General features: G+C 38.6%; 1 protein-coding gene across 6 annotated transcripts in view; it reads right to left on the bottom strand.

The window, feature by feature from the left end:
• Nucleotides 1-27,186, bottom strand: part of MSRB3 (methionine sulfoxide reductase B3) — a 136,300-nt gene that overhangs the window by 55,519 nt on the left and 53,595 nt on the right. For all 6 annotated transcript variants that reach the window (XM_065401048.1, XM_065401008.1, XM_065401040.1 and 3 more), the window contains 3 exons: nucleotides 25,828-25,936; nucleotides 24,062-24,139; nucleotides 7,254-7,282 (listed from right to left, as the gene is read on the bottom strand). In XM_065401048.1, the coding sequence (XP_065257120.1) occupies nucleotides 7,254-7,282; nucleotides 24,062-24,139; nucleotides 25,828-25,936 (216 nt within the window). The remainder of the gene's footprint in view (nucleotides 1-7,253; nucleotides 7,283-24,061; nucleotides 24,140-25,827; nucleotides 25,937-27,186) is intronic.

The following is a 27,186-nucleotide window of genomic DNA, read 5'->3' as shown; positions in this document are numbered from 1 at the left end:
GGCGCAGGATGAGATGCACAGCAGACCCTACTTCGGCTCTGGAAATACTGCAGGAGAAGGCACAAGGTGTTTGAGATGCTCACAGCAAGAGTGCACAACTGAGTAGGCTCCATGCTTCTGGGGTTATGGCATACGCACGGCCGATTTAAGCGCGAAAACCACTGGGTTGTTTGCCATTGATATGTGGGCGGGAGGACAGTGCATCATGGGATGCTGACGCAGTGTTCCCATTCTCCCCTGCAACAATGTTTTGGTCCCATGAGGCATTGCACAAACATCCCAAAACACAATGTGGCAAGTTGCACTTTGGGATAGCTACCCATGATGCACTGCTTTGTGCATCAATGCAGGCGCTGCTAGTGAGGACACACTCTATCGAGACAATGAGCATGGTGTGGCCATGCACAATCGACTTAATTCGGAGGCTTAAGGTCGAATTAGATAAAGTCGACTTAACTTTGTAGTGTAGACAAGCCCTAAGGAGCTACCATAAATCCAGATACTGCACTGTATGTTGAACGATCTGACCAACTTTTCTACTCCTATGTAGCAAAGAGAAAATAGACCGGGCTGCTGATCAATTTTAGTTATCACAAGTCAGGGCAATATTTAGCTCTTCATTCCTTTATGAATTAGATGTGTCAAAATGTTTTGTCCTGGTTCGTGAGCATTCCTCAGTATATTATAGATATTAATCTGAGTTTACTATACCCTCCAGAGGATCCCTTTCCTGTCTTTAAATGAGGTCTAAATCTATTAAACATTCCTCAAAATTTTTTAATAGGCATTGATAAAATGTTTGATTGTTTGGTCCACATTTGAATCTTAGGCTTTTGGGGGAGGAAGGGTGCAATGAAGACTGATGTTCAGTTTTCGCTTGGGACATGCTTTAGTTGGAGGATGAGTTTTGTTGGTGACTGTTGTAGGTTACCTGCAGACTTTAACAGGATTGTTTTTCAAAATAACTGTCAAGGGAGTGACAGATAAATAAAGGCACTGTATATTTTGCATTTCTAAACAGATACATAAATAAAAGGAGTGAGACAGGAGAGAAACTGTCTCTGAATATGTTGCACTTGCTCAAGAGAAGCACTTTCATTTTTAGAGGAACAAACATCATATCAAGTCAGGTTAACTTGCATCAGCAAATACAACAAAATTAAATGCAACACAGTGTGCATCCTTGCGTGCATTTGTGTATTCAACTGCTGCAAATGTCTGTTTCAGATGCACAGCATTTGCACTTTTCTCATTTTACAAGGTTTCCACATTCTTAACTTCATCCATTCTCTGGTCTGAGTGAGGAAAATGTTTACTTGACATTATACCACTGGAGTACAAATGAAGTTATACACTTTTTTTTTTTTTTAATTCCTTCCTTTTTTCCCCATTACCCCCTTCTTTCACCTTCACTATCATCTGTGTCTTACACAATGTCCCTGAGCAGTGACATACTGCATCTTCTAAATTTTGTAAAGTTTCCTTTCAAAGCTCCATCCCTGAACATAAGCCCTGTGATCCAAACCTACCACAGTTTCCCCAACATAAATTCAGAAGTTGGTGAACAGGGGAAAAAGTGGCCAAAAGCTGTTTCTGAAGCTGTTTACTCAGGACTCCAGACAGAAGCTCCATAGGAGAAGAGCTCTCTGTCAACATCTCTTGGTGAACAGGGGGGAGTATGGCTACAGAGATAGCTCATTTGCATAAGCTTTTTACCCAGAAATCCTCCAGTGACACCTTGAAGAATGAACAGAACTGTGCACAAACTCTGAACTGGTAGGGTGGTGGGAATGAACAGAGAAAGAAGGAGGGGTAAGGTGCTCCTACATTGTGGCAGGGACTCTGCTATATGGTCCTACATGCAATGTCCCACCCTGAAGTCTTTGCAAAGAGATGACACAGAGGTGACTCCACAGTGAGAGTCAACAGGCACAGAGATGGATTTGTGGCAAGAGGCACCAAGGTGGCTCTTTGCTGAAGCTGCAGAAGGCAGCAACAGCCCTGAGCGAACTCCATTGTAGGCCTCCTGTAAAGCTGAAATCGCTATAGATATGTTGGGTGTTGGAGACTCAAGGCAGACCAGGCAGCACTCCCCCTAGAAGCTGCAGACAGGCCTGCCTGAATGCACTCCCAGACTCTGGGGATGTGTCTATCCAATTAAAGGACTACTGCCAGAGATACCGTGAGCTGGGTGTTTTACTTTACTATTAGTGTTTATATATGTTGTAGCTGCATTTTCCCAAGTTAATGCCGTGTCCCCTTAAATCCTTGATTTATATACAAACTCCGTGCTTGTATGTGGGGATGTATTGCCTGTTAAGGGTGTCCAGAGAAGCTTTAGCATTTTTCTCAGGTTTCTGGGTGGGGGTTCCAGCAGGTGGTGTTTGTTAGTTTTATCATTTGAACCCAGCCCTTGTTGCTGCCAATGACACGTGGCAGAAGGGTTACATGAACAAGAGATGAGAGTGCTCACTGACGTTTTGCGTCAGCACTTCCGCCTCTTTTGTAATTAAATTAGAGAAGTTCCTGCTAATGTGACACTTGAACTCTGAGTTGCAGTTCCAGGGGAACATATGGAGGAGGCAAGTTCCCTGATGGGGGGAAAAAGAAAAATCAACAGAAAAACAACCAGAGGAACAACTAAGTGGTAGCTAAAGGTTCTACAAGAGAAGTTCTCTTCAGTGATACCATCACACTAGGGTTGTTTTTTGGGTACTTTACTACTACCAACAAAGTGTGTGCAATCACCTGAAATATATATATTATCCAGAGTGAAAAAGGACCATGTACACAATTCTTATATTTTACAATCAATTCCATACAGCACATTAAAACTCTCCCCATATACCAGCAGACATGCATTCCTGTCTTTCTTTTCCGTTAATCACCTGTTCACTCACAATCCAATTTATATGCAATAGACTCATTGTAAAGCAATGGTGCCTGATGCCCTAAGTGAAGAAACGATTGGCCCCTCCTTCAAACACATGAATGCACTTCTGCCTTTTACTCCCACTCAGTTCAGCCGGCCTCCCAATCACCTATGAGTTCTCATCGAGGAAGGTTGCCTGCTTTCTGCTCAGTTGTGCTCAGGGACAAAGGAGAATCAGGTGGGTAAAAACGCCACAAGCAGAATGAAGTGGTTAAGGATTAGCCAGTTGATCAAGAAAAATGAAATTCCCAGTTCTATTGTGGCATTTCCTTAAGTGTAGAGCACTAGACAATTTGTAAGCTCTTGGGGAGACAGACTACTTTTATGTTTGTGCAATGGGTACCTAGTGCAATGGGTCGCTGGCCATGATCAGGATATCTGAGCACTACCCTAATAATAATACAACTCTCTACACAGTCTAGGTCATCAGTAAGTATCTGCCAACATAAAATGACGTTTTTCTCTTGAGCAGAACAAATTTGACTTCACAATGATGTGGCTACTTGTCAGCAACACTGTTTATAAAATGCAGCATAGTTCAACAGATAAGGCCACAAACAGGGAGTAAGGAGACTTGCAATTTATTCTGACTCTGTAGTTCTCACACTGTGTAACATTGGCAACTTACTCCACCTAGCTGTGACTCTGGTTCCCCATTAGTAAAATAGGGATAACGATACTTAGCTATCTGCTTTGAGATCTACAGATTAAGAATGTTATATAAATATTAAGTATTATTATTTTATTACTAAGATTGACATTTCCCTTAATTTAAAATCCTTCCGTGTCAGATATACCACTACAAGTCTACATAACATTAATCCAATCTAATTTACTGTCAGCAGCATGATATTGATCTACAAGAGAATATGAACCTGTTGAATTTTGTTCCAAAATGCCACCTTAATTTCCAACCAACCACAATGGGGCCTCTATACAATTTATTATTAATTAATAATAAATAAATAATAATAATAGAATAGTATAATCTAAATGATACCCTACAAAATGCTAAGGACATATTCTCAGCTTTGTTTTTCATGGGTTACTATGACGAATGGCAAATTTTGAGAGAACAGTAGGACAAATACTATATTTTTAAAGTATTTCTTACAATAGATTTTTTGCTTTAATATATTTTGGTTTGTTTTTTATTATTTAAATCCATGATATAAAAGTAAACCACAGTCATTTTGTCACCTAAGAACATTTATGGCATGAAGCTAATTTCATATTTTTGAGACAAAATTTTTCCCTTGATAAAGATACAAAATTAGCGCGCAAAAAAGTTTCTCAGACAAAATTTGTAGTCATGAGGATGAAAACTATGTCCCCTGTACAGATGTTCTAGCTATTTACATGATAAATACTGATTATCCATACAGGAATTTTACAGCACACTTTTAAGTTAAATGTTCAAGTTCAAATTAATCTTCCTTTGACAATGTCTGCCTAATATTTCAGTGTTGTACAGTGTTTCCAAAGTCTGAATTTATAGTGAATCTATTAGACTTTTTTAAAAGCTACATTTCAGACTCTGTGCCAGCTTCAGAAAAAAAATAGTCATGTGTTTTTTTATTTTTCAATATTTTCACACATGTTGCTAGAAAAGAAACAGAAGGAAATTCTCCCCCTCTTGCCCTAGAGCAGATTTTTGTGCTTCAAGAATAGTTTCCATTCTTCCCGTCCCACCAAATACATACAGAGAGTGACCACTAAGGGCTTGTCTACCCTTGAAAGTTAATTCAGATTAAGGTAGGTGTGAATTTATAAAGTGCAATAGCTATTCCTGAATAACTCGATGCATGAACATTCTTATTCTGGAATAAAAGCTTAATCCATTTTCAAAGCTGAAAAGGAACAAGGCATTATTTTGCCATCATAACATTGTCTATACATGGAGTATTTGGGAATAACAAAGTCCTAGGTGTACATCTTTCTGTTTTGAAATGGAGATGTGCAGAAAGACAGATGGAACAGGGCAGCCAGAGCAATATTCCTACAATTCATACATCCTGCATGTTGGTAAAGGATGTTAATAAATCAGAGAGAGCTCAAAGAAGAGCCACAAGAATGATTAAAGGATCAGAAAACCTGCCTTATAGTGATAAACTAAATAGATTGAGCCCCTTGAGTCTAACAAACAGAAGGTTAATGGATGACTTGATTAGTCTATAAATACCTACCTAGAAAACAAATATTTAATAATGGGCTCTTCAATCTAGCAGAGAAAGGTATAAACACAATCCAATGCCTGGAAGTTGAAGCTCGACAAATTCAGACTGGAAATAAGGTGTAAATTTTTAACAGGGAGAATAATTAACCATTGGAACAATTTACCAATGGTCATGGTGGATTCTCCATCACTGACCAGCAACATACCAACTTTACACGTTTCAGAAGGATGAAGCCACATACATCACGGTGTTAAAGGTGGGTGCTACCATATCTGTCCATGTTAAAGACACATTCATACCAGAGATAGGGGATTTCCCAAGCATGGTGACTGACAGAATGTTCAAAGCAGCTCTCTGGCATGACTACGAGGTGGCCTCAGTATCCCACTAAGCTTTCTATGCCTCTAGCCTCTTTCTATTCCGTGTAGTCACTCTAAAGAAAAAGCCTGGCAAATATTGCCCATCAGGAGAGAAAGAACAAAACCATACAGAATACTAGAGTCCTTGTTCACACTTTAAACATATTCACTGCAAAGGGGAATTCTTTAACGAGCATTTTCATTCCAATTAGGCAACAAGGAAGAGCAACAGTTGGTAGTTCTGTTCCATGCCATCTTTAGAGTAGTTTTATAAAAAATACATCAGAAAACATTTAAAACTACCTTGCCCTTCCATTACATATTCACAAGCCATGGGCACCAAAATAAGCATTTACCTCACTTGAGCAATACCTGCAACTAGGAACTCCAAACACAACAATTAAAACCACAACAATATCACTCAATTATATACGAATCATGAATTGGGTCTTGTAAGTCCTTCACTCTGCAGATTTCACACCCTATACTGGCTGCTGCAAAGATACAGTCCAGTGTAAAAGAAAGGGAAAAATAGTACAGGTACCTCACAATTCAAATTGAGATCACTGCTGTAAATGGGAAGAAAGGAAATACACCGCTACCTTGATATAACGCGACCTGATATAACACGAATTCAAATATAACGCAGTAAAGCAGTGCTCGGGGGGGGGGGGGGGGGGAGGGAGCTACGCACTCCAGTGGATCAAAGCAAGTTCAATATAACGTGGTTTCACCTATAACGCAGTAAAAAATTTTGGCTCCCGAGGACAGCGTTATATCGAGGTAGAGGTGTATGTCATTTCCGAGAGACTTCTAGGTTACTAAACATTGTAGAATTTTCAGAAGTATAACAATTTAAAACCCTGCATTAAATAAATTCGTGGGGTAACATTAACTTAATTACTAGACTGCTCTGAACTTATATTAATATTGTTTTTCTATTTAAAATAAAATTTTCCCTCTTAACTAAGATATGTATTTTTGAGCGACTGTTTCATGTAATAGACATTTCAGCTGCTCTCAGTGTAAGAAATTATTTTTACAATTTAAGGGCATACTATTTTATAACTTCAACAAACACCCGGGTATAAGTAGCTTAACAAGTGGCAGTCTGCTTTCACCATCCTCATTTGGAGAAAACAGTTCTGTTTGCTGCTTTGTGTGTTTTGTCTTGTTAGATACATATTAATCCATTATACTGACCTTCGCTTTTTTCCCCTGTAACACATTAAAATTCTTTAAAAAGGTAAGTTGAGAGATATTGCCTTTTGGTAAACCTACTAGAAAGAAGTCTGCAGACTGGTCTGGCATGCATTGTGTACATGCATCTGTCATGAAAATTTCATGACAAATCACCTGCTTCTTGACATACAGGCTGCACAGAATTCAAATTCCCATGAAATGTCTTTGTCCACAAGGAAGAAAAATATTCATTTTGAAAAGGTAATGATAATTATCAAGCTCTACCTCTCCTCTATTTGCTTTACTTTTTATTATTATGATTTTTTTTAAAGATGGATCAGTTAAAACTTACTGCAAAACAATGGCTTCCTGGTAATCATCTCAAGGTAAAAAGAAGAAAGTAAAAAGGTATGAACCAATGAAGAGAATGAATTAAAGGCATCAGCAATAACAGTGCTATTCTTAGGTGGTGAGAAAACTCAGATCCTTTTCAAGATTGGCCTGCCTCAGTCTCATTAAAATTGAAGCTGAACTGATAAATTAGTCTGATGAGTAGAACATGAATACAGTGTATTCAGCATGACATTGTAAATCTAAACATACCTGAATTGGAGTCAAACTTTGTTTCTGACCTGCAAAGGGAAACAGAAAGAACTTACATTATAAGAACTGCTTTTAATCATGGAAACTAGTTGACAAGAGGAAAAAAACTACTGTTTTTAAGAAGTAGGCATACCTCTGTGTTTTAATAATTCATGCATGCAAATTGATTTTAATCCCAAATGCTGCTTTTCATGTTTAATACTTTTATTGGATTTGCACAATGTACAGTTAAAAAGAAGAGAAATTTTAAAAGAAAGAAAAAACACACAAGGGAAACCAAACACAGGATATAAATATAAAACCAGGATTAAGTTATGTAACTATGTATTACAGCACATACTTGTAGTTATGAAATACATATTGTTCTCATTCATTTTAGTTTTCAAAAAGTAATTAACAGGATTCCATATATTCATGAACGTTTCTAATCTATTTTTGAACCAGATACTTTTCATTAATATCATATGTATTGTATACAATGATCAGTAGTTGGGCAACATCTTATGAGGGTTTTGTGTGTGTCTTTAATTTCCTCACTCTGCAAATAGAAAAAAATAGCTCTGTTCTCTTTAAACACAAGTTGAACTGATTTTGATGTCTTAGCAAAGATAATGATGTGTGCTAGATGCACAATTATCCTCCTTCTTGTGTCCTACAGATTTTCACTCTCTAACAAGGAGTATTGTCCTCTAAGAGCTTAGCACATAGCAAATGAACCTAATAACCTGTACATTTAATAAGAAGGAGAAAAAGTCTAGCCCTTGTGGGAACATTATGTTTCAGATATAGGTTAATAATAGTTGTAAATTCAGAAGCCTTTGAAGCTCTCAGTTCAGCTGTGGGAAAACTTAAGTTGGGTAATTATTCTCAAGATGCGGCTGATGTGCTGTCAAGCAGAATTAACCCTACCACTGGGCCTATCTGCACAAGCGGCTATAAGACAGCATTGTCTATATCTAGCTCTCAAACCAATTAGCGGGCATGCTCCAGTCAGATGTATATCGCTCAATCAGTTGTATATATGTTCACAGCTGCCATAGCAAGATACAAGAACTGACCAGCAGGAGTTCTGTTAGAGGAAGCTAACTGGCAGAAAGACTTTTTGGGGAAACACATTTAACCAAGAGGGAAATAAAACGTTTGGTTCTTTTAATCTGTGACAGGATGCTGGGGTGGTTTTGGAAGTTACAACCTTGCTTTATGAAAAAAGTACAGGAACAAAATATAGATATTTCTTTGTTTTATATATAAATATATATATATGACTTTGACATGTCTAAAAACAATGTCAAGATAATCATAAAGTGAGAATCTAGAAGAGCAAATTAATGTCAATCCTCTACGTTCAAGAAAATTGGACAAATGTACACAATGAATATTAATGGAAGAATAGGGGGAAAACAAGAGAAAGGGAGGGGGTGAGTTAAACAATCAAAAAGGAAACTAGAAATGTACCTGCCTCCCTTTTCCCTTTCCACCTCTCCCCATTTCCCCCCTCTTGAACAGTTTAAATGAAAACCTCACTTCGGTCAAAGAATGGAGTGGAGAAGAAGATACAGTGATATTTTCAGCAGAAACACATTCTAATTTATTTTTTACCACGAGCTAACAGACGTATTAAACAAAGAAAACATGTAATTCATATACATTCAAAATCAACATGATGGGAAAAGCTGCACAGTTACCACTCTATTTTAGTTCCTTTTTTATACTGGAGTGCAAGGGCCTGATTTTGCAAACATTTATGCATGGGACTTACCATGGGTATTCCCACAGAGTTCATACCAAAAGAAAAAAATACAGAGCTATTCCAAACAAAGAGATTCAGTATATTTTGCTTAACATACTCTCACCAAGTTGTACTGTATCTATTTATGCAGTTCAATCATACCCATCACCATGTTATCTGAACACCTCAGATGCCTGGACTTACTGAGCATCAATACAATTAATATGAATATGGGATCCAAGATAATAGCAAGGCTTTTCTATGGCTGACAGGGACTAGAATCACTGTGTGCCCCCTACATTGCATATTTTCCAAATAGAGTTGACAGGGCAACTTCTCTTCTTAAAGAGGACCAGGATCCCAAAATGCCATAGGGGGACAGTCACTGAAGTTCTCTGGTTTCCCACCAGTTTAATTTGGGCAAATTTTGTAGACAGAGGAAATGAGTTCCAAAACCCTTGTTATCAAAAACAGACAATCACTTTTCACTCTCATTAACAACACCTAGATGCAATATAGATCTCATCTCTCTTTAGCTCTATTCAGCGGTTAATTTTGTGGCAATAAACATGCTACTTCATCTGTATTTGTTCTTCCCTCGTGATTGGGCTGCTTCAGGCTTTACTTTTTTCCTTTTGTGAAACAGCTTTTACTGCATGACATTACACAGCATGGCCACTCCAGTGCTATCTTGATATGTAGTGTCATATGCTGGAAACAGGACTAGGCTTTTTGATTGGGCTGGAGACCTGTCATTCACCTTGTCATGTGAAATGTAACACACTGTGAGTTGCTGCAACAACCACCAAGCCAGAAAGTAGTGGAGGGAGGGGGTTGCCAGGGGTCACTGGGCAATGTAATGAGTACTAAAGCTCTAAATAGTCATAAATTACAGGACAGAAAACCAGGAAACCGATCTGGGGTAAGAAATGAATAGAACTTAATGTCTAGCAGTTGCTATGAAAGCAAACAGAATACTGGGATGTTGCCATAGAAATCATTTAATAAGAGAACATTATACCACCGTAGAAAGGGCTACAGAGACCAAATCTTGGAGTACTGGGCAAAATTTAGGACACAGTATTACAGAAATGGTATTGATTGAAGAATTGAAAAAGGGAAAAAAGGTCAAGGACAATGAAGCGTCTCTGACACTAAAACTAAGCAATGACTTAGAGGAAAGAATGAAAGAGCAATCCTCCAGAAATTGAAGGATTCAAACGTCAAGGAGGAAGAGGTTTAAGAAGATGTTTTTGTTTCAAGTTGTTGAAGGAGGTACGGCTAGAATTTAGGGGTAAAATGCTGGTCCCATTGAAGGCAATAGCAAAGCTTCCAATGCCTTAAATGGAACCTAGACCTCATTCATCCTAGACCTCAAAGTCATTATATTTCTCCCCTTACAATACAGCAGATTAATGTATCAGAAACTAGGTTCATATGGCCATTAAAACTGTGAATAAGGAAACACCAATATCAGAGACCGTATCAAACAAATTCCTGGAAGTAAGTTCCAAGGACAACTTGTTCTATTAAAAATATTCCCTATGACTTTATTACGTTACCATTTCTAAATTACATTAACTAGCAGGAAGGACTTTGTGGTTCTGTTATTTGCTCCAATCTGAGTATCCTGCAAAGCAAGATCTATGACATGGGACCACATACTCACTTTGTAAACTACTTTTAATATTGTTTCCATTGTTTGTTTTTTCTTGAGTGTAATAAGTCTATTGCTTAACTAAAACTCTTGTGATTCTCATTCTTCATCTTTTGTCCCTCTTGTATATTCCCTTCTCCTTTGCCCTATGGGAGTGTTCTGAAAGTAACAGCAGCATTCAGACACACAGGGAGCAGAAGATTGTACTATTGTACACAGGGCCATCCCTAGGGCGGTGCAGGGCCCAGGGTAGAAGTGACGAATCCGTCACTGCCAGGACTGACCCATCACTTACGGGACCGACCACGCTGGCCAATTGCACCGGCCCGCCAGGCCCCCCAAAGCGCAGGGCCCGGAGCTGTCGCCCCGATTCGCCGTCGCCCCGATTCGCCGTAACCATAGGGTGACCAGATGAGGGGAAGAAAATATCGGGACACATGGGGGTGCCCGCCGGCAGAGCAAAAAAAAAAAAACAAAACACTGTGCTGCCAGCCACAGTCATCCTACATACCCAAGGGACGGCTCCGGTTGTACATTTATAAATTGCCTTTCACCACAAAGTGCTTTACAATCCATAAACATATAGCGTGACGCTGGAATGCGGGGCAAGCAAACAAAACCACCAACACAGAAAAACAAAATCTAATGAAATTAGGAAATTTTAGCTAAGGACATTCAGACAGACCCTTACTGCCATGAGATCTATAAATATCCACAGGGATAGAGAAAGTCTCTCTTTGGAAGGTCAAACACAATAAATTGCACGTTAGTCAACTTATCTACTTTGGAAAGATGAATCAACCTTGAGAGGAATTGAACCTGTGGTTCCAGGATGCCTAGGTGTTTTAAACCTGATGTTTTGACCCTGAAGCCTCTCTCCCAACAAAGGGAGAGAGAAAAACTGAGCAGTGAGAACCACAAAATGATTCTGAAGAAGAGCTTTCTGGAGCTCAAAACTGAGTCTCTCTCACCAACTAAAGTTGGTCCAATAAAAGATATTATCTCATCCACCTCGTCTCTCTCAAAATGTTTCTATGCTGTTGACTTTGTCATATATTCTTCCAGTATATAACTGAAATGTAACAACTGGCCTGTGGCACATATTGCAGATGGACTAGTAGTGGCACAAATACAACTGTGCATATCTGGCATTTGATTTTCCATTGGTCAGTGGGGCAGGTTTTTTTTTGCGGGGTGGGGAGGAAGTTGCCCGCAGTTGTTTAATAGAGAATTCCACTAATCTTCTGCAGCAGCTCAACATTAGCACCATTACTCATTTTTCTTCCTCTGTCCTTCCCTGTCTGAGTCTCTATCAGATTCTTTAGCCTTCTTCACAACTGAGTGGGAGATTTGTTTTTGTTGGAATTAAATGAACACAGGGAACAGATACTGTAAAGCTCTCTGCCTCCTTGAATAGCATCTGCTGCAGCCTCATTAGTTCCTATCTTTACAACAGCTCTTGTCCTTATAATAGTTACAAGAGGGAGGGAGAGAGCATTGGCCTCTTTCAGTTTGTCAGTACTTTCCCCTCAGACTCATATTTTATATGGATACCACGCTATCTTTTTGCTTTCCACAAGGAGACCAGGCATAGATTTGACAGGGGAAATATTAGCAATTTCATACCACTCAAAACAGAGCTTTCGTTGATCAAGAATCTGTTGGAGTTGGAAACATAAATGGTAACTATGGGCCAACTTTCTTCACTTATTACTTTCTACTTTTCTGTAGGGTTGTGTGAATAAACTTTGCTCCAGACTGTCTATGGCCATGGGCTGGGGAGAGACAGATGTAGACTGCTTGTATGCAAGTTCTGACCAATTGCAATCAAACTGATGTTCTGATCACTGCTGGCAGAATGAAATAAAAATCTCTAATCATTCTTCCCAATTTTTCCTCAATACAGATAATACGAAGATAAGAAGCATTATCAGCATCTTCCTCCCCTTTCCAAGCATAGACAGTGCCTCAACCGAAAATGCTCACAAATCCTATTTATGCACCAAGCCCCAACCAACAAGACAAGTTTCCAAAAAGAAAGAAAGAGAAAAAACATCATGGATTGAAAACTAATACCTGGTGTAATTATCCATCCAGGGATTTATACGACCCCATTAGTGTGGTATCTGAGCACCTTCCAAGTATTTAAAAAAGAAAAATCTCTCCCCTTCCCAGCCTGTAAGAGAAACAACTTCATTAACTGTAGGTTGTTATTGTGTGTTTGTGTTCAACCTACTGACCTGAAAAGAACAGTTTTAACTCAACTGTGGTCAACAGAGTGACTCCAGAATGATTTCCCCCAATGTTTATATTAATGTTGTTGTAGACAACATATGTGAATTTTCTGCAGCTTGTTATGCAGTTCAATACCTATTCACTGTGCCCAATGTATCTATCAGGCTAGATACAGTAAATATGACTAAACTTAACATAGAATAACCAGGACTGACTGAAGAGTCTAGTTCTTCCCATCAAGGCTGATGTGTAGTCAGTCCAAGATGGCATGCATTTTAAAATACAGGAAACAGGATACAAACTTGACATTTCTAAACAACATGTAAAGCTAATTTTTGCCCTCAGACACACATGAAACTCCCACTGAAGTCCATGGGTACTACACATGGGTAACTCGGGACAGAATGTGGTCATTAGTATCCATAGAAACCTTGGCATTTATGACACCTTACCCTTAAACATTTTAAATAGGGGCTTGCACCTCAGTAGCGATTGATAACGGTGAAACTAAACAATTTCAGAAGTTTGCTTGGATGAGTTCTGAAATGTTCATCAACTAGTATGGGGGGAGGGGAGGAGTGTCTCTCTTCTCTTACTTTGCCCTTTATGGTGCTTCGCATTCTTCTGCCACCCTCTTCCAACTCCAGGCATATCCTTTCCCTTCTGGAAGTCCTACCCTCTTCAACTTCCTCTACCCAACAGACTATGCCATCCCCCAACTCTCTGTACCCTCCCCAGAAAATACTCTACTTACTGTTGGTGGTGTTCCATCAAGGGAATCTACAAAGGGGGAAGTCTCAGCTTTAGTGCTCTCCTAGATTGTGGCTGACATTCTAATTATATGTGCTCCTGGACTAGCAGAGGATGTCTTAGCATCCATGAAATTTATAGGCAGCAGCCAGTCTGGTAGAGTTTGTCAGAGTTACAGAAAAACCATGACCAACTTTAACAAATGTATATGGCTTGCCACGAATCAGAGAAAAGTGGACATCTACTGTTAGTTTTCTAAACTGGTTCGCCCATCCTTAAGACAGATATGAAAATGTTACAGGAATTAGATGTTTGCATGTCTATTAGCAAACATGAATATACTTGTTCAAATTTTAAAGGTATCTAAACTAATACTTATGAGGTTTGTCAAGAGGTTGGCAAGTCAAGAATTTAAAAAGTTACCCATGCACTTATTACAAATTCTAAATAATGTATTCACTCTAGTTACTGCAGCTCCTATAAGCCACACTTGTCAAACAAAAACAGTGAATCAAGTCTTTCCCCACTAGCTCTGTAGCTACATCCAAGGGAGACAGTACTCACATGCTAGAGATCATGGTTGGGAACAGGGGGGGCTGAAGCAGCTGCAGGCATCACTAAGATCTGCTCAGCCTGTTCACTAATCAGTAAAGTTGTGTAATTCTTTCATTAAGGAGCTATTGAGGACTTGTAGGATAAACTGCTCTTCCAACTTGCCACAAAGGACATAGATGGCATGTGAAAACTCCAGGAATGGCACAGTGTGCAGCTGCTCACTGACTGCTGTAAACTGGGTAAAGCGCAGGCTTGTGGCAAAGGGTTCATCTGTTAGTGAACTCACAGCACCAGCTGCGTGACTGTATTTCAACTGTAACTTTCTTGCACAAATATTCCCATTTGGTACATTTCCTAGAAGCCTCCTGTGCAATGCTACTCTATGCTACCAGAAAATTCAGGGCATTCCTCATCTCTTTCGGAACTAAATTCAGTCACTAATGGAATTCACATTTAGTACCACATAGAAAATTTACTTAACACTAATTTCCAAGTTCACACTAAATCCACTAGCTAGCAATAAAGGTTTTTGGAGTTGGAAAAAAATTCAAATTTAGTTTCTTTTCTTCTCTTTTTTCTGGTCCACACTGTCCTTGCTCCCATTACTTTTACCTAGAAGCCCATTCAGGGACCGCACAATTCCTGCTAATAAAAGCACAATTGATTCCACCTGCAGGCTTCTCTGTAACTGAACTACAACAAGTGGCACAAAATTCCAAAACAGCTTTCCTGGCATTTAGAAAACCTCCTTTAAAATCTTGTGATGGTTTTAGAGTTCTTCCCTTCCCTTTCCCAATAAGGTTACACTATCAAATCAAGAAATCTTTATAATTTATTGTGGGGTAAATAACTCATTACTTTGTGAAGACCAAGACAGTGGCAATGCTGGCTAGTGTCTTTGACGACTCACTAAGACCATTTTCTTTTCTCCAGCAGTCCCTTCGTGTATTGGCCTCTTCAGGATTCTTTTATCTTGCTGATAGGGAACATTTTCTTGCACTGTACCTTTTTGTTGTGTTGCTCTACTATACTGGGTATCAACGCTGCCAGAATGAGAAACAGGCTGAAGAAAGCACAATGGCCAGGGAAGCTCCTAGACCAATATATGTCTTCTGACTTGCCTTTGGTTGTGAGGGAAGTGGGAGACTGGAGGTGCTTCCAGTGGAGAGCTATTCCATTGGCAGCTGCTCCATCTCCCCTCTGGATCAGCACAGGATTTCATGGCTGCCATGAAAAACCTGGTCTGAGGTGATTCTGGTTTAACACACATAGCTGGTCACATTATGGATCTAGTATTGAGTATGGGACTGGAGATGGAGGAAGTGGAAATTATGCCCATAGACTGATTGCCACCTCTGGCAACCAGTGGTTGCATTGCTCCTTTCCTGCAGGGACATAAGACTTGCGTTATGGCTTTCAACCCTCAGGAGCTTATTGAATCAGAGTTTCCAGATGGCTCTCTGGAAGAATACTGTTCAGCCAAAAGACCACTCTTTGCAGAGTTTGGTTGAAATACACAACAACTTGTATCAACTCCATTGATACAACAGCCCCAAAATACACTCTTGGCTGGCTTCACCTTCACAGGTCACCATTGTTTAAAGATGACCTGCAACTTACAATGCAAAAGGCAATCATTGACTGATGCTGACAGTTCTTATGTTCATAGCAGAAATTAGATAAAAACATAAGTTGATAAATTAGATAAAAACGTAAGTTGCTGGAATGTTGCAACATAAAACTACTTTATATCTTAGAATTCAGAACAATAGCACACAAGAACCCCAAAACAGAGAGAAACCACAGGCTGCTCCCTAAGACAGCAAGACACAACTCACCTACCTTGTTTGGAGCTGGCTCTTTCCAGACTGATTCTGATTGCAATGCTTTACTACAGAGTCCCCTAACCTGCAAGCAGTATATGGAACCGCCCGTATTCCCCACTCGTAATGCGATAGCTTGCAATTCCAACACAGTACTCAATACACCACAACAATCTTTCAAACTATCAACCTGATCTTCCTTTTTTGGGAAAGGTCATTGATCAGATTGGGGCAGATCAACTCTGGCAATTTCTGGCATCCTCAGATTCCCTTGAGTCTCACCGCTCAGGTTATAGAGCTGGGTTTGGAGTGGAAACCACATTGGTAACAGTGGCTGCTGATTTTCTTCTAGCAATGGAGAAGGCTAATTTATGTGAGCTAATTTTATTAGATCTGGCAGCTACCTTTGATACAGTCAATGAAGAAGATTTGTTGGGATACTGTCACTTCAAGGGAATGGATGGGGTTGCTAAGTGGTTCTGGTTTACTCCTATCCATTTTGGGGCAATTGCTTGTCCACTCCAAGAGCTCTCTCAGACAGTGTTACTACTGGAGTTGGTTTCATCACTCCCTCCTGTTCAGAGAGCATATGAGACCATTACGAAACTTGGTGAGGAAATATAACCCATCTGCTAATGATAGCTCTATTTCCATCACATCAGACCTGACTGGAAAGTGGAACAAATAATTTAGTACCTTTCCAAAAGCACTAGGAGTGAGCTGGGTGAGGGTTAATCTAGGTAAGACCATTATAAAGTTAGTGCACTGGGGGAAGTAAGCAGAAGGGTTGTGCTTTCCAAGTCTGGATATGTTAACCTTCTGGATGCTTTGCAGAGCACACCTTTCTTTGTAAGCAATTAGGGAGATTAGGCACTTATAGATGGCATGATGGAAATTAGGTGATTAAGAGCTGATTTAGATGGGTCTTGTGCTATGGATATGGCTAGGTGGAGTTCTATGGGATTTTTGTGAAAGACTCCGCTAAATGACTTGAAATACTGCATTAATGCATTTAGCTTTTCTAATAGCTTGCTTTGAAAATGTTGAGAGGTGCCAGAAGCATAGATAAAAGTGCCACACAAGTCAAATAAATATATAAAATGAATAAATAAATACATTACTATTTCTTTCACCACATGGGAGGGGATTAGCTGACACCCTTACCAAAGAGAATTCCTTTCAGAAGCCAGCAAAGGTAGCAGTGAAGGAGTGGCTAATTTATTAAGACTTGGTGACTTTTCTTGCACCTCAGAACTGGAAGTTTAGACAACAATAATATTAAAAGAAAAAAACTAGTCAATTCCTTGGGCCTCCCAGTGCATCTTGTGTGTACTATGTCTCTCTTGCATAGGCTGTCTATTCTTTTACTTGTTGTATCAAGCACAATGCTGATGTTTAATAAATAATTCATTATAGATTTTCTTCTGCGGAAGTGACTTCAGAGTGCAAATTCCAGTTGTGTGTCTTTGAGGAAAGACACCGATCATTCTAAACTCCTTCTGCCATGGTTGCTGAGAAAAAGCTATTTTTGCATGGTAAAAGGGAAATTCCTTGAAAAATCAAGCTAAGAATAAAACACTTAAAATTCTTGGTCTTTAGTAAACAAACAGCAGATTAGATTTGTCATTCATCATTTCTAGAGTCATTTAATGGTACAGGTGTTCTAGTTTTCTGTGAACTGCCATGAAGTGACAGATCCCAAAGATCCTGCAAACTAAATAGACATGGCACAGCAAAAGATTACAGTAAGCAAGTGTGGCCCAGAAGATATTAAAGGCAGAGGTTTACAAAAGTGAGCTCCTGAGACTTGTTCATTGTGTGTCTAACACATCACTTTCTTTAGCTATATTCCAATGTGGGAGAATGTGTGGAGTGAAGCTACAGTGAAGTTCAGTGACGGAACAATTGGATTTAAAGGAATGATATTGTTTTTTAAGTTTGAGACACCTTCTGACTATGAAAAAAGTTAAAGCACATTCTCCATAAACCCGTGGTGGTACCAGCAGTTTAAATGAAGAGAGATGTTGAGTTTTAATTGTTTCTTTTTATCTCTTCTACTGATAAAGATAGAATTCTATCTTAAGCATGTAGCAAAAAATAGGTCTTTCATCTGGAGCACAAAATTCATGTGTTCCCTGACCTTGCGTGTCACATGGTAATGAAACAGCGTAAATCAGACATGTTAAAAGTTGAAGCTTGTTAATATTAGTACTGAAGCTTCAGTCTCCTTCCTGGCTAAACTAACGGGTCCATAGTTCAAACATATATATTTACAGATTACAATGATGCAAAGGAAAAATTAATGGGCACCCAGCAGGAGCCAAATGGAAACATGTGGGTTTCAGATGAAGATCTGGAAAAAAAAAAATTCCTATTTGCTTAAATTTTCAGTTAGCATTATGGAGTTTTTTCTTTTCACTAGTGCTTCTCTTCTAAGAGACTACATTGGTGATTTAGCCTTTGTATGGGGACATTTATTGAATAGCATAGATTTTGTATTCTCCTAGCTATATACTTTTGCTACCGTTGCTACCTATTTTCAACTTTTTGGGCTGAAACACTCTCTCAATATCTTTTCCTAGTCATCTATTTTAATTCATTCAACATATAGTATAGCTTCTAATCGAGGAACTCACTATTCCTTGCTATTTTGCCTCTGAAACTAATGATTACAACAGATATAAGTTGCTGAGTTATGCTGTAAAACATTTGCTTTTGTATTCCTCAGCATGACGACATTGATGTCTACATAGGTTTTTATACCTGCCCATCACTTATCTGAGCACCTTTCAAGTGCAAATTGATATTGATGATAGGCAAGAATAATCCCATTTTTGTGTGTTTACTTTTAACATCACTTCAAATGTTATAAATAAATATTTTAAAACATACCCTGCACAATCACTGTTTGGTATGCCAGCCATCCAGATACCCAGCTGCTATAAACGAGCATAGCTCCATTGAAGTCAATGGCATTACAGTGATTTGCACTAGCTGAGGATCTGGCCTGAAAAGCTTGAATACTAATCATGGCAGGCACACCAAAGATCATTTTGGTGGAGCTCAAAGATATAGGCACACCAGGGTTTTTGCAGCTGTGGGCAGGGGGTGCCCACTCCTTCTTCTCCCCCTCCTTGGCCAAGCATTGCCTCTTCCTCTTCTTCAGTGCCACCCAGTGGATTTGACTCTGTGTATATGGAAGGACTGCTTGAGGACCTGGACAGAAGTCTTATAATGGTGGAGGGAAGGGCACAGTGTCATCATGTAAAACATAATACTTTATAAGACCAGCCCTGAGGCACATTTAGCAGGCTTCTGTAATTGGATGGGGTTTACAAGAAGTGGGATAAAATCACCCCTTTTCATAAAACCAACAGAGATTCTAGAAGAGGCTTTGAAAACAGGGTCATTCCCATTTTCAGGGATACATGGTTGCCCTAACCATGAAATGCAAAATATTGATGCAGAACATGGATTGCATGAATATCTTCAACACTGCCCCTGGCAATACAGCATGTAAACATACAATGGACACAATGACCTAATTCGCAGAAATACTGTGTATTACTATATGCGGGGATGACAGAAACCAGGGCTTGTAACATGGTACAAAGTATAGCCAAAAACTTACACATGGCTACAGAAACTGAATTCAACTTATTATCTTTACTTCAACTAAAAATACCAAGGCAGTGCCATAGGAGCAGACTTAGTCAACACTTCTCATCTGAGAAAGTCACAAGTAAGTCTTAAAATGGAATTTGTTCTATCCTGTATCCTGAAAACTTCCCCCATAAGTGACAGTCTGAACATGGGGTTTGAAAGAGTGCACATACACCCTTCCAAACAATTTTGCTTACTACTGATCTTAGGACACTTTCAAATGCCATTCTTCCTATTTTTTGCTCTTACTTCCTTCTTGACCCTGCCCCCAACACTTTAAAATAGGTTTTAGGGATGTCTCATGCATATATCATTCTATTGATCTCCTTTCCTCAACCTAGTCAGAGATAAGAGCCCTGTCCTGACCTGCCGTCTTCCATATGCTCTACAGAGTGAGAATGTAAAAGCAGATGTTGCTGTTTAAGGGAAAGACCAGGTTAGACTTAAGACAAAACAGGGCAGGAGAAGAAGTCAGAGTGAAGAAATTATAGTCAAAAAGGAAAGTGCCTAAACAAAAGTGAAAAATATTTAAAGAAAAAGAGTAATTGATACCATTTAATCAGTTATGCTTCTAGTGCCCCGTTTTGTAGGATATTTTCCCCTGCTACATTTAAAAGAGGCTTAGTTTTAAATTAGCAGCCTGCTTTTGAAAAATCTTGGCCAAAATGTCTAATTCAGCTCTTCATATGGAATAATAAATATGAAAATTCAGTGAGCATATATAATTTTCCCTTGAATAAGAAAACCAACTATTTTGTTTCTCTGTGAACTACTTGGGTAACCTTTTGGGAAAGGAGGAGCCTATACAGGAAGGATGGGCTCCACCTAAAATCAAAACAGAACGAGACTGCTGGCATGTGAAATTTAAAAGGACAGAGGAGTTTTTAAGCCAATAAGTTCAGAGGCGCACACAATTTGGACAGAGACAGTCCTCTGGGGAAGTTTTATTAAAGGGGACACTCCATATCCTAGTAAAGAGGAGAGGATAGAAATTGATAAAGTAGAGGTAGAAACTGAAGAGAAACAATCAAATGAAAAAAAGTCCCATTCAATTACATCACATGAAGGCAGACAACTAAATATTAACTAATTTTATAAGTACGTGTATACAAATGCTAGAAGTCTAAGTACTAGGATGGGTGAACTTGAGAGTCTGGTATTAAATGAGGATGTTGATATAATAGCCATTGCAGAAATTAGGTGGAATAATGATAATGAGAGACAGTAATATCAGGGTACAAAATATACAGGAATGACAGAGTGGGTCATGATGGTGAGGGAGTTGCACAATATGAGAAAGAAAGCAGAGAGTCAAATATAGCAAAAATCTTGAATTAAAAAAAAAAAAAAAAAAAACTTAAATGTACCAATAGAAATTCCATACTTGAATAATAAGAGTATAGAAATAGGAATGTACTACCAATCACCTGACCAGGGAGATTAGAGAGGCTACAAAAACAGAAAGCCCAATAATAATGGGGGATTTCAGCTATCCCCATATCGACGGGCTACATGTTACCTCAGGACAGGATGCAGAGACAACATTTCTAGACACCATTAATGACTAATTCTTGGAGCAGCTAGTCCTAGAACCCACCAGGGAAGCGGCAATTCTTGTTTTAGTGCTAAGTGGCACACAGGATCTGGTCCAAGAGGTGAATATAGCTGAACCGCTTGGTAAAAGCGACCATAATGTAATTAAATTTAACCTCCTTGTAGGGAGGGAAATACCAAAAAATCCCTCCACAGTAGCATTTAACTTCAAAAAGGGGAACTACACAAAAAATGAGGAAGCTAGTTAAATGGAAATTAAAATGAGTAGTCACGAGTGAAATGCCTGCAAGCAGCATGGACATTTAAAAAAAAAAACCCACAATAATAGAGGCTCAAACTAAGCATATACCTCCAATTAAAAAAAAGTAAGAGGACCAAAAAAATGCCACCGTGGCTAAACAACACAGTAAAAAAAGAGGCTGTTAGAAACAAAAAGACATATTTTAAAATTTTGAAGTCAGATCTACTGAGGAAAACAGAAAGAAGCACAAACTCTGGCAAGTCAAGTGTAAAACTTAATTGGACAGGCCAAAAAAGAATCTGAAGAGAAACTAGCAACAGACACAAAAACTAATGGCAAAAATTTTTTGTAAGTACATCAGAAGCCAGAAGCCTGACAAGCAATCAGTGGGGCCACTGGATGATTAAGGTGCTAAAGGAGCACTCAATGAAGACATAAAGCCATTGCAAAGAAGCTAAATGGATTCTTTTCATCGTTCTTCACTGCAGAGGATATGAGGGAGATTCCCACACCGGAGCCATTCTTTTTAAATGGGAAATCTGAGGAATTGTTCCAGATTGAGGTGTCAGTAGAGGTGGTTTTGGAGCAAATTAAATAGTAATAAGTCACAAGGAACAGATGGTATTCACCCAAGAGTCCTGAAGGAACTCAAATATGAAATTACAGAACTATTAACTGTAGTATATAATCTATCACTTAAATCAATCTCTGCACCAGATGACTGGAAGACAGACAATATAACGCTAATTTTTTTTAAAGGCTCTAAACACTGGCAATTACACACAACTAAACCTAGCTTCAGTACCAGGCAAACTGGTTGAAACTATAGTAAAGAACAGGATTATCAGACACATAGAAGAACACAATATGTTGTGGAAAAGACAACATGGCTTTTGTAAAGGAAAATCACGCCTCACCAATCTATTAGACTTTTTTGAGTGGGGTCAACAAGCATATGGACAAGGGCGATGCAGTGTATAGGGTGTACTTGGATTTTCAGAAAACCTTTGACAAGGTCCCTCACTAAAGGCTCTTAAGCAAAGTAGGCAGTCAGGAGATCAGAAGAAAAGTCCTGTTATGTATCAGTAACCAGTTAAAAGACAGGAAACAAAGCGTAGGAATAAATAGTCCGTTTTCACAATGGAAAGACTTAAAGATCAGGGTCCCCCAAGGATCTGAAATTGGGACCAGTGCTGTTCAAAATATTCATAAATGATCTGGAAAAAGGAGTAAACAGTTAGGTAGCATCTTTGCGGAAGATACAAAATTACTCAAGATAGTTAAGTCCAAAGCAGACTGCAAAGAGTTACAAAGGGATTTCACAAAACTGGGGAACTGCGCAACAAAATGGTCGATGAAATTAAAATGTTCATAAATGCAAAGTAATGCACATTGGAGAACATAATCCCAGCTATACATACAAAACCATGGGGTGTAAATTAGCCATTACCACTCAAGAAAGAGATCTTAGAGTCATCGTGGTTAGTCTTCTAAAAACATCTGCTCATATGTGCAGCAGCTGTCAAAAAAGCTAACAGAATGTTAGGAAACATGAAAGAAATTGATAAGAAGACAGAAAATATAATGGCATGTTGAATACTGCATACAATTCTGGTCACCCCATCTCAAAAATGATATATTAGAATTGAAAAATGTACAGAGAAAGGCAACAAAAATTATTAGAGGATATGGAACAGCTTCTGTATGAGGAGAGATTAAAAAGATTGGGACTATTCAATTTAGAAAAGAGACAACTAAGGGGGACATGACAGAGGTCTATAAAATCATGAATGGTGTGGAGAAAGTGAATAAGGAACTGTTATTTACCCCGTCACATAACACAAGAACCAGGGATCACCCAATGAAATTCATAGGCAGCAGATTTAAAACAACATAAGGAAGTACTTCTTCACACAACACAGTAAAACCTGTGGAACTCATTTGCCAGGGGATGTCGTGAAGGCCAAAAGTAGAACTGGGTTAAAAAAGGAATTAGATAAATTCATGGAGGAGAGATCCATCAATGGCTATTAGCCAAGATTGTCAGGAATGCAACACCACACTCTGGGTGCCCCTAAACTGCTAGAAGCGGGGACTGGACCACTCGATAATTGCCCTGTTCTGTTCACTCCCTCTGAAGCTTCTGGCACTGGCCACTATCAAAAGATGGACCATTGTTCTTACCCAGCATGGATGTTCTTATGTTCTTAATGGTCTAACCACCCGACTGGAGTATGGATAGACTACCTCCATAGGGCCTACATGAGCCTACAGAATGGGGATCACTGGTTTACACCCACATCTGAATCTCCAATGCTGAAATAAAGAACTCAAATAACTCTAAAGTTACCTCACCAGCTAAGTCCATGGCTCTGTATTATAAAACTCATTTCCCAGTCAAGTTATTTATACTATAAGACTCCCAGTTTACTGTATTATGCTATTTAAATTTTTTTATACTATCTTTTGGTTTGAATGAAAGTTAATTTTTAATTTTTCTTACAAAGCTACTGTAAAGCCTGGAACATGAGAGATTACAGTGGATCATAACATAATATCTAATACAGAAAGAAGTCTTGAAATTATATTTAATATACTCACTTGAATAAAGGAGTTCCACAGACAACACATTTGTATATCCCATGAGCTTTATGATGTGTGTATTCTCCCTCAAAGGCGCTGGGAAAAACAAAAACGCTATTTTAAAAATCAGTAAAGGAATAGTGTTTTTTAAATACTATATTAGAGTGCAAAAAGCTGAACTCAAGAGTTAGCTATTGTTATTGTTTATCAAATGAAAAAATGAATATCTTCATAAATTTGCCTTAACAGTTACATACCATTCAGGAGGAAGCAAAACCTCACATACATCAAAGATAAGAGCACAAAAACCAATTGCTGTTTAAAACTGTTTGGCAACGTCCTAAAATTAGTAATTTTTAAACAAAGATTGTTTAAAATTCAATTAATCTTGAGCATTTCTCTAGCTTTAGTCTTCAAACAATCTTTTAACAATGATCTCAAATGCTCAGCAACAAATAAAGCTCTAGTGTAGTGGGTAAATGACACTGTTGGTTTGTTAGCACAGGATGGGCTGCCCCTGTATTAGAGTATCATTCGTATCTTAGCAGAAAATGAAACAACTCGTCCATCATCTCAAGCTGCGTGAGCCTTATTTTTTTAGTCAAAAAGGAATATTACAATTTTAAGGGAATATTTTTCTAAGTTAACAAACTTAAGGGCTAGGAGGTCATTCATCTAATACAAATCAGCTGCGCTAGTCCAACAAAAAGCCTATGTGCTCGGCAGCTTGTTTTTATTATCCTTTCACCCTTTTTATGAGGTCCAATTTTTTTTTATAAACAGGATTTTTAAGAATGACCTACTCTCCAATTGTTTGTGTGCATTAAATCATTTTGCTAATCATATACACAACAGTAAGTGATTAGAGTGGAAGAAGGTCTCATGAGTGGAGGCTCAGGTCCCACTGCCAGCTCATTTGTGGGGGGTTTGTGCCAGTGATTCTCATTCATTACATTCAGCAAATAGTATACTCTGATAGGAAGAGTGTTGCCTATTAACTAGGACCCCATGTGTGGTAAAGAGCCCTTTCAGGTCATGAATGAAAACAAGCAGTTACATCATTAATACATTTGGATCAGAGGTAAACTAGGGCCTTATGCCAAGTTTCAGGGTATAAATTAGACAACAAAATGGTTAGACTTTGGCAAGTTGCCTTCATGCTGGAATCAGCTGAGAGAGACTATTCACTATGAACAGTTTGGAAGTGAGCACTTTTTTTTCCATCCAGGATTTAGGGCTAGCTTCCAGGGACTAAAGCCATGTGAGGGCAGTTATTGAAAATTTTTGACATTCCTACCACAAATGAGCCAATAAATACCTTCTCCACATGCGCTTCAAAAAGAAATTGGAGTGGGGTGGAAAGGAACTAAATTATGCTACCTTCTTTTTGCAGCCAAAATGTCTATACTTACAATGGCCACCTTCAAAATTTCAGCCTCCTGGCATAGAGCCATTTTCCTCATGGTTCTGCTCACTGTGATGTCTTCCAAAAAATGTACCTAAACCGCTATTACTTCCACACATTTTGTAGTAAACTAAAAACAGACCCTAAACATAAGCTCTGTGACTTTATAAGACACTTAGTGTTCATTTAATACACACACACACTATTGCCTTGACCACCACACGGCAGATGCCTGTCTTTTCAGTGGTGTTAATTTGTAGGGGTTAGTAAACAAGTGGAGAATTCTTGAAAGCGGTTGGAGGGGAAACAGCAGCAAAGGGGAGGAAAGAAGGAAAGATGCCTATTTCTTCATGAATGTGCTTCCTTCAGCCTGCCTTACCTTTCAGTCCCTTTCTCCTGAGTGACATGGTACTGCAAAGGCGTCAGCCGCTTCCTCAGGTCCTGCTGGGAAAAGACCACCTTGCAGTTCTTTTTATCCCTACATGACCCTGAAAAAGGGAGAGGATATGAGAGAAGGAGTCTTTTTAGCTTAAATCTTGAATAATTGCTTTGGCTGACGGCCACAGCATAGCTTCTGCATTCACTTGTCAATGACCAGACCAGTCCCTAATGCAATAGAACGGCTCAGCTGAACTGCAGCTGATTATTTCTTCAAATCCAAGTTTTAAAAGAATGTTGCTCAAAAGCCAGGTGATTCCACTGGAGCAGTGACAATGTGCTACAGCCAAAGCCTTCTGTGCGCCATCCTAAATCTTTACAGTCACTCATGAGAAGGTAACATTTTCCTACCACTTTAAAAAAAAAAAAAAAAGCCTGCAAAAATAACTCAGACTCTATGCTTTTTTCAAGACATCTATATTGTAGACATAAGGTAATGGGCATATGATGTTTAGCCACAATTCAGCATCCAATGATTTCACAACCTTTTAAAGAAGTTTTAAATATTATAAATTGTTATACTTCCAATATGGTTGATTTCTCCACCATCCTTACATTTATTTTAACTTTGTTTCAAAAGGTGTATTTTTGTCACAATTGAATTATTCTTACGGACTATGTCTCATAACGCAGATCAAAATATCAGCCCGAAGAGAAAAGTCATTTCACTATTCTAAAAATTGTGCAGTCCTCAAAAATAAAGTTGTCTTAAAAATTATAGCTGGGATGTATTAATTAATTAATTTGTTAATTAATTAAAATCAAAGCTGGCTCATACTCCCTTGAAAATCCCAACTTAGACTATGCCTAGTTCTACACACAAAAAGAAAATCTAAATGGTCTCAAGGCATTATTGTAAAAACATCATTCTTATAATGCAAAATCTGTAATTACTCTAGAAAAGAATTAAAAAAAAATTTTTTTGAGGAAGCCAATCTGAGATTTATACTTTTCAGGACCCAATACTGGTTGCTCTGGTGAATGAAAACAAAAAAAATTACACTAGTATAAGTGTGCTGAATGTGGAAATAGCTTTATTAACCATATGTAATACTTCATGTAAAATAACTCTAATTATTCAAGTAATTATAATATGCACAATTAGAAATAAACAGTCCTGACAAAAATATTTTTGTCAGCAATATATACACTCATAAAAAGTCCAATTGTGTTCCCAAAGTAGAGGGAACAGAGCTACCCATCTGTATGTCATTTAGTACAAGAGAAGCAATGGCAGGTTTAAATTACGTGGTATTGGATTGCAATTTCCTAACATTGGATGCTTTTCTGCTTTTTTACC

This window comes from Emys orbicularis, chromosome 1, assembly GCF_028017835.1.
Source record: "Emys orbicularis isolate rEmyOrb1 chromosome 1, rEmyOrb1.hap1, whole genome shotgun sequence".
Classification (NCBI taxonomy): domain Eukaryota; kingdom Metazoa; phylum Chordata; order Testudines; family Emydidae; genus Emys; species Emys orbicularis.
Note: the sequence above shows the minus strand (reverse complement) of the source record. Positions and strands in the feature narration are given on the sequence as shown.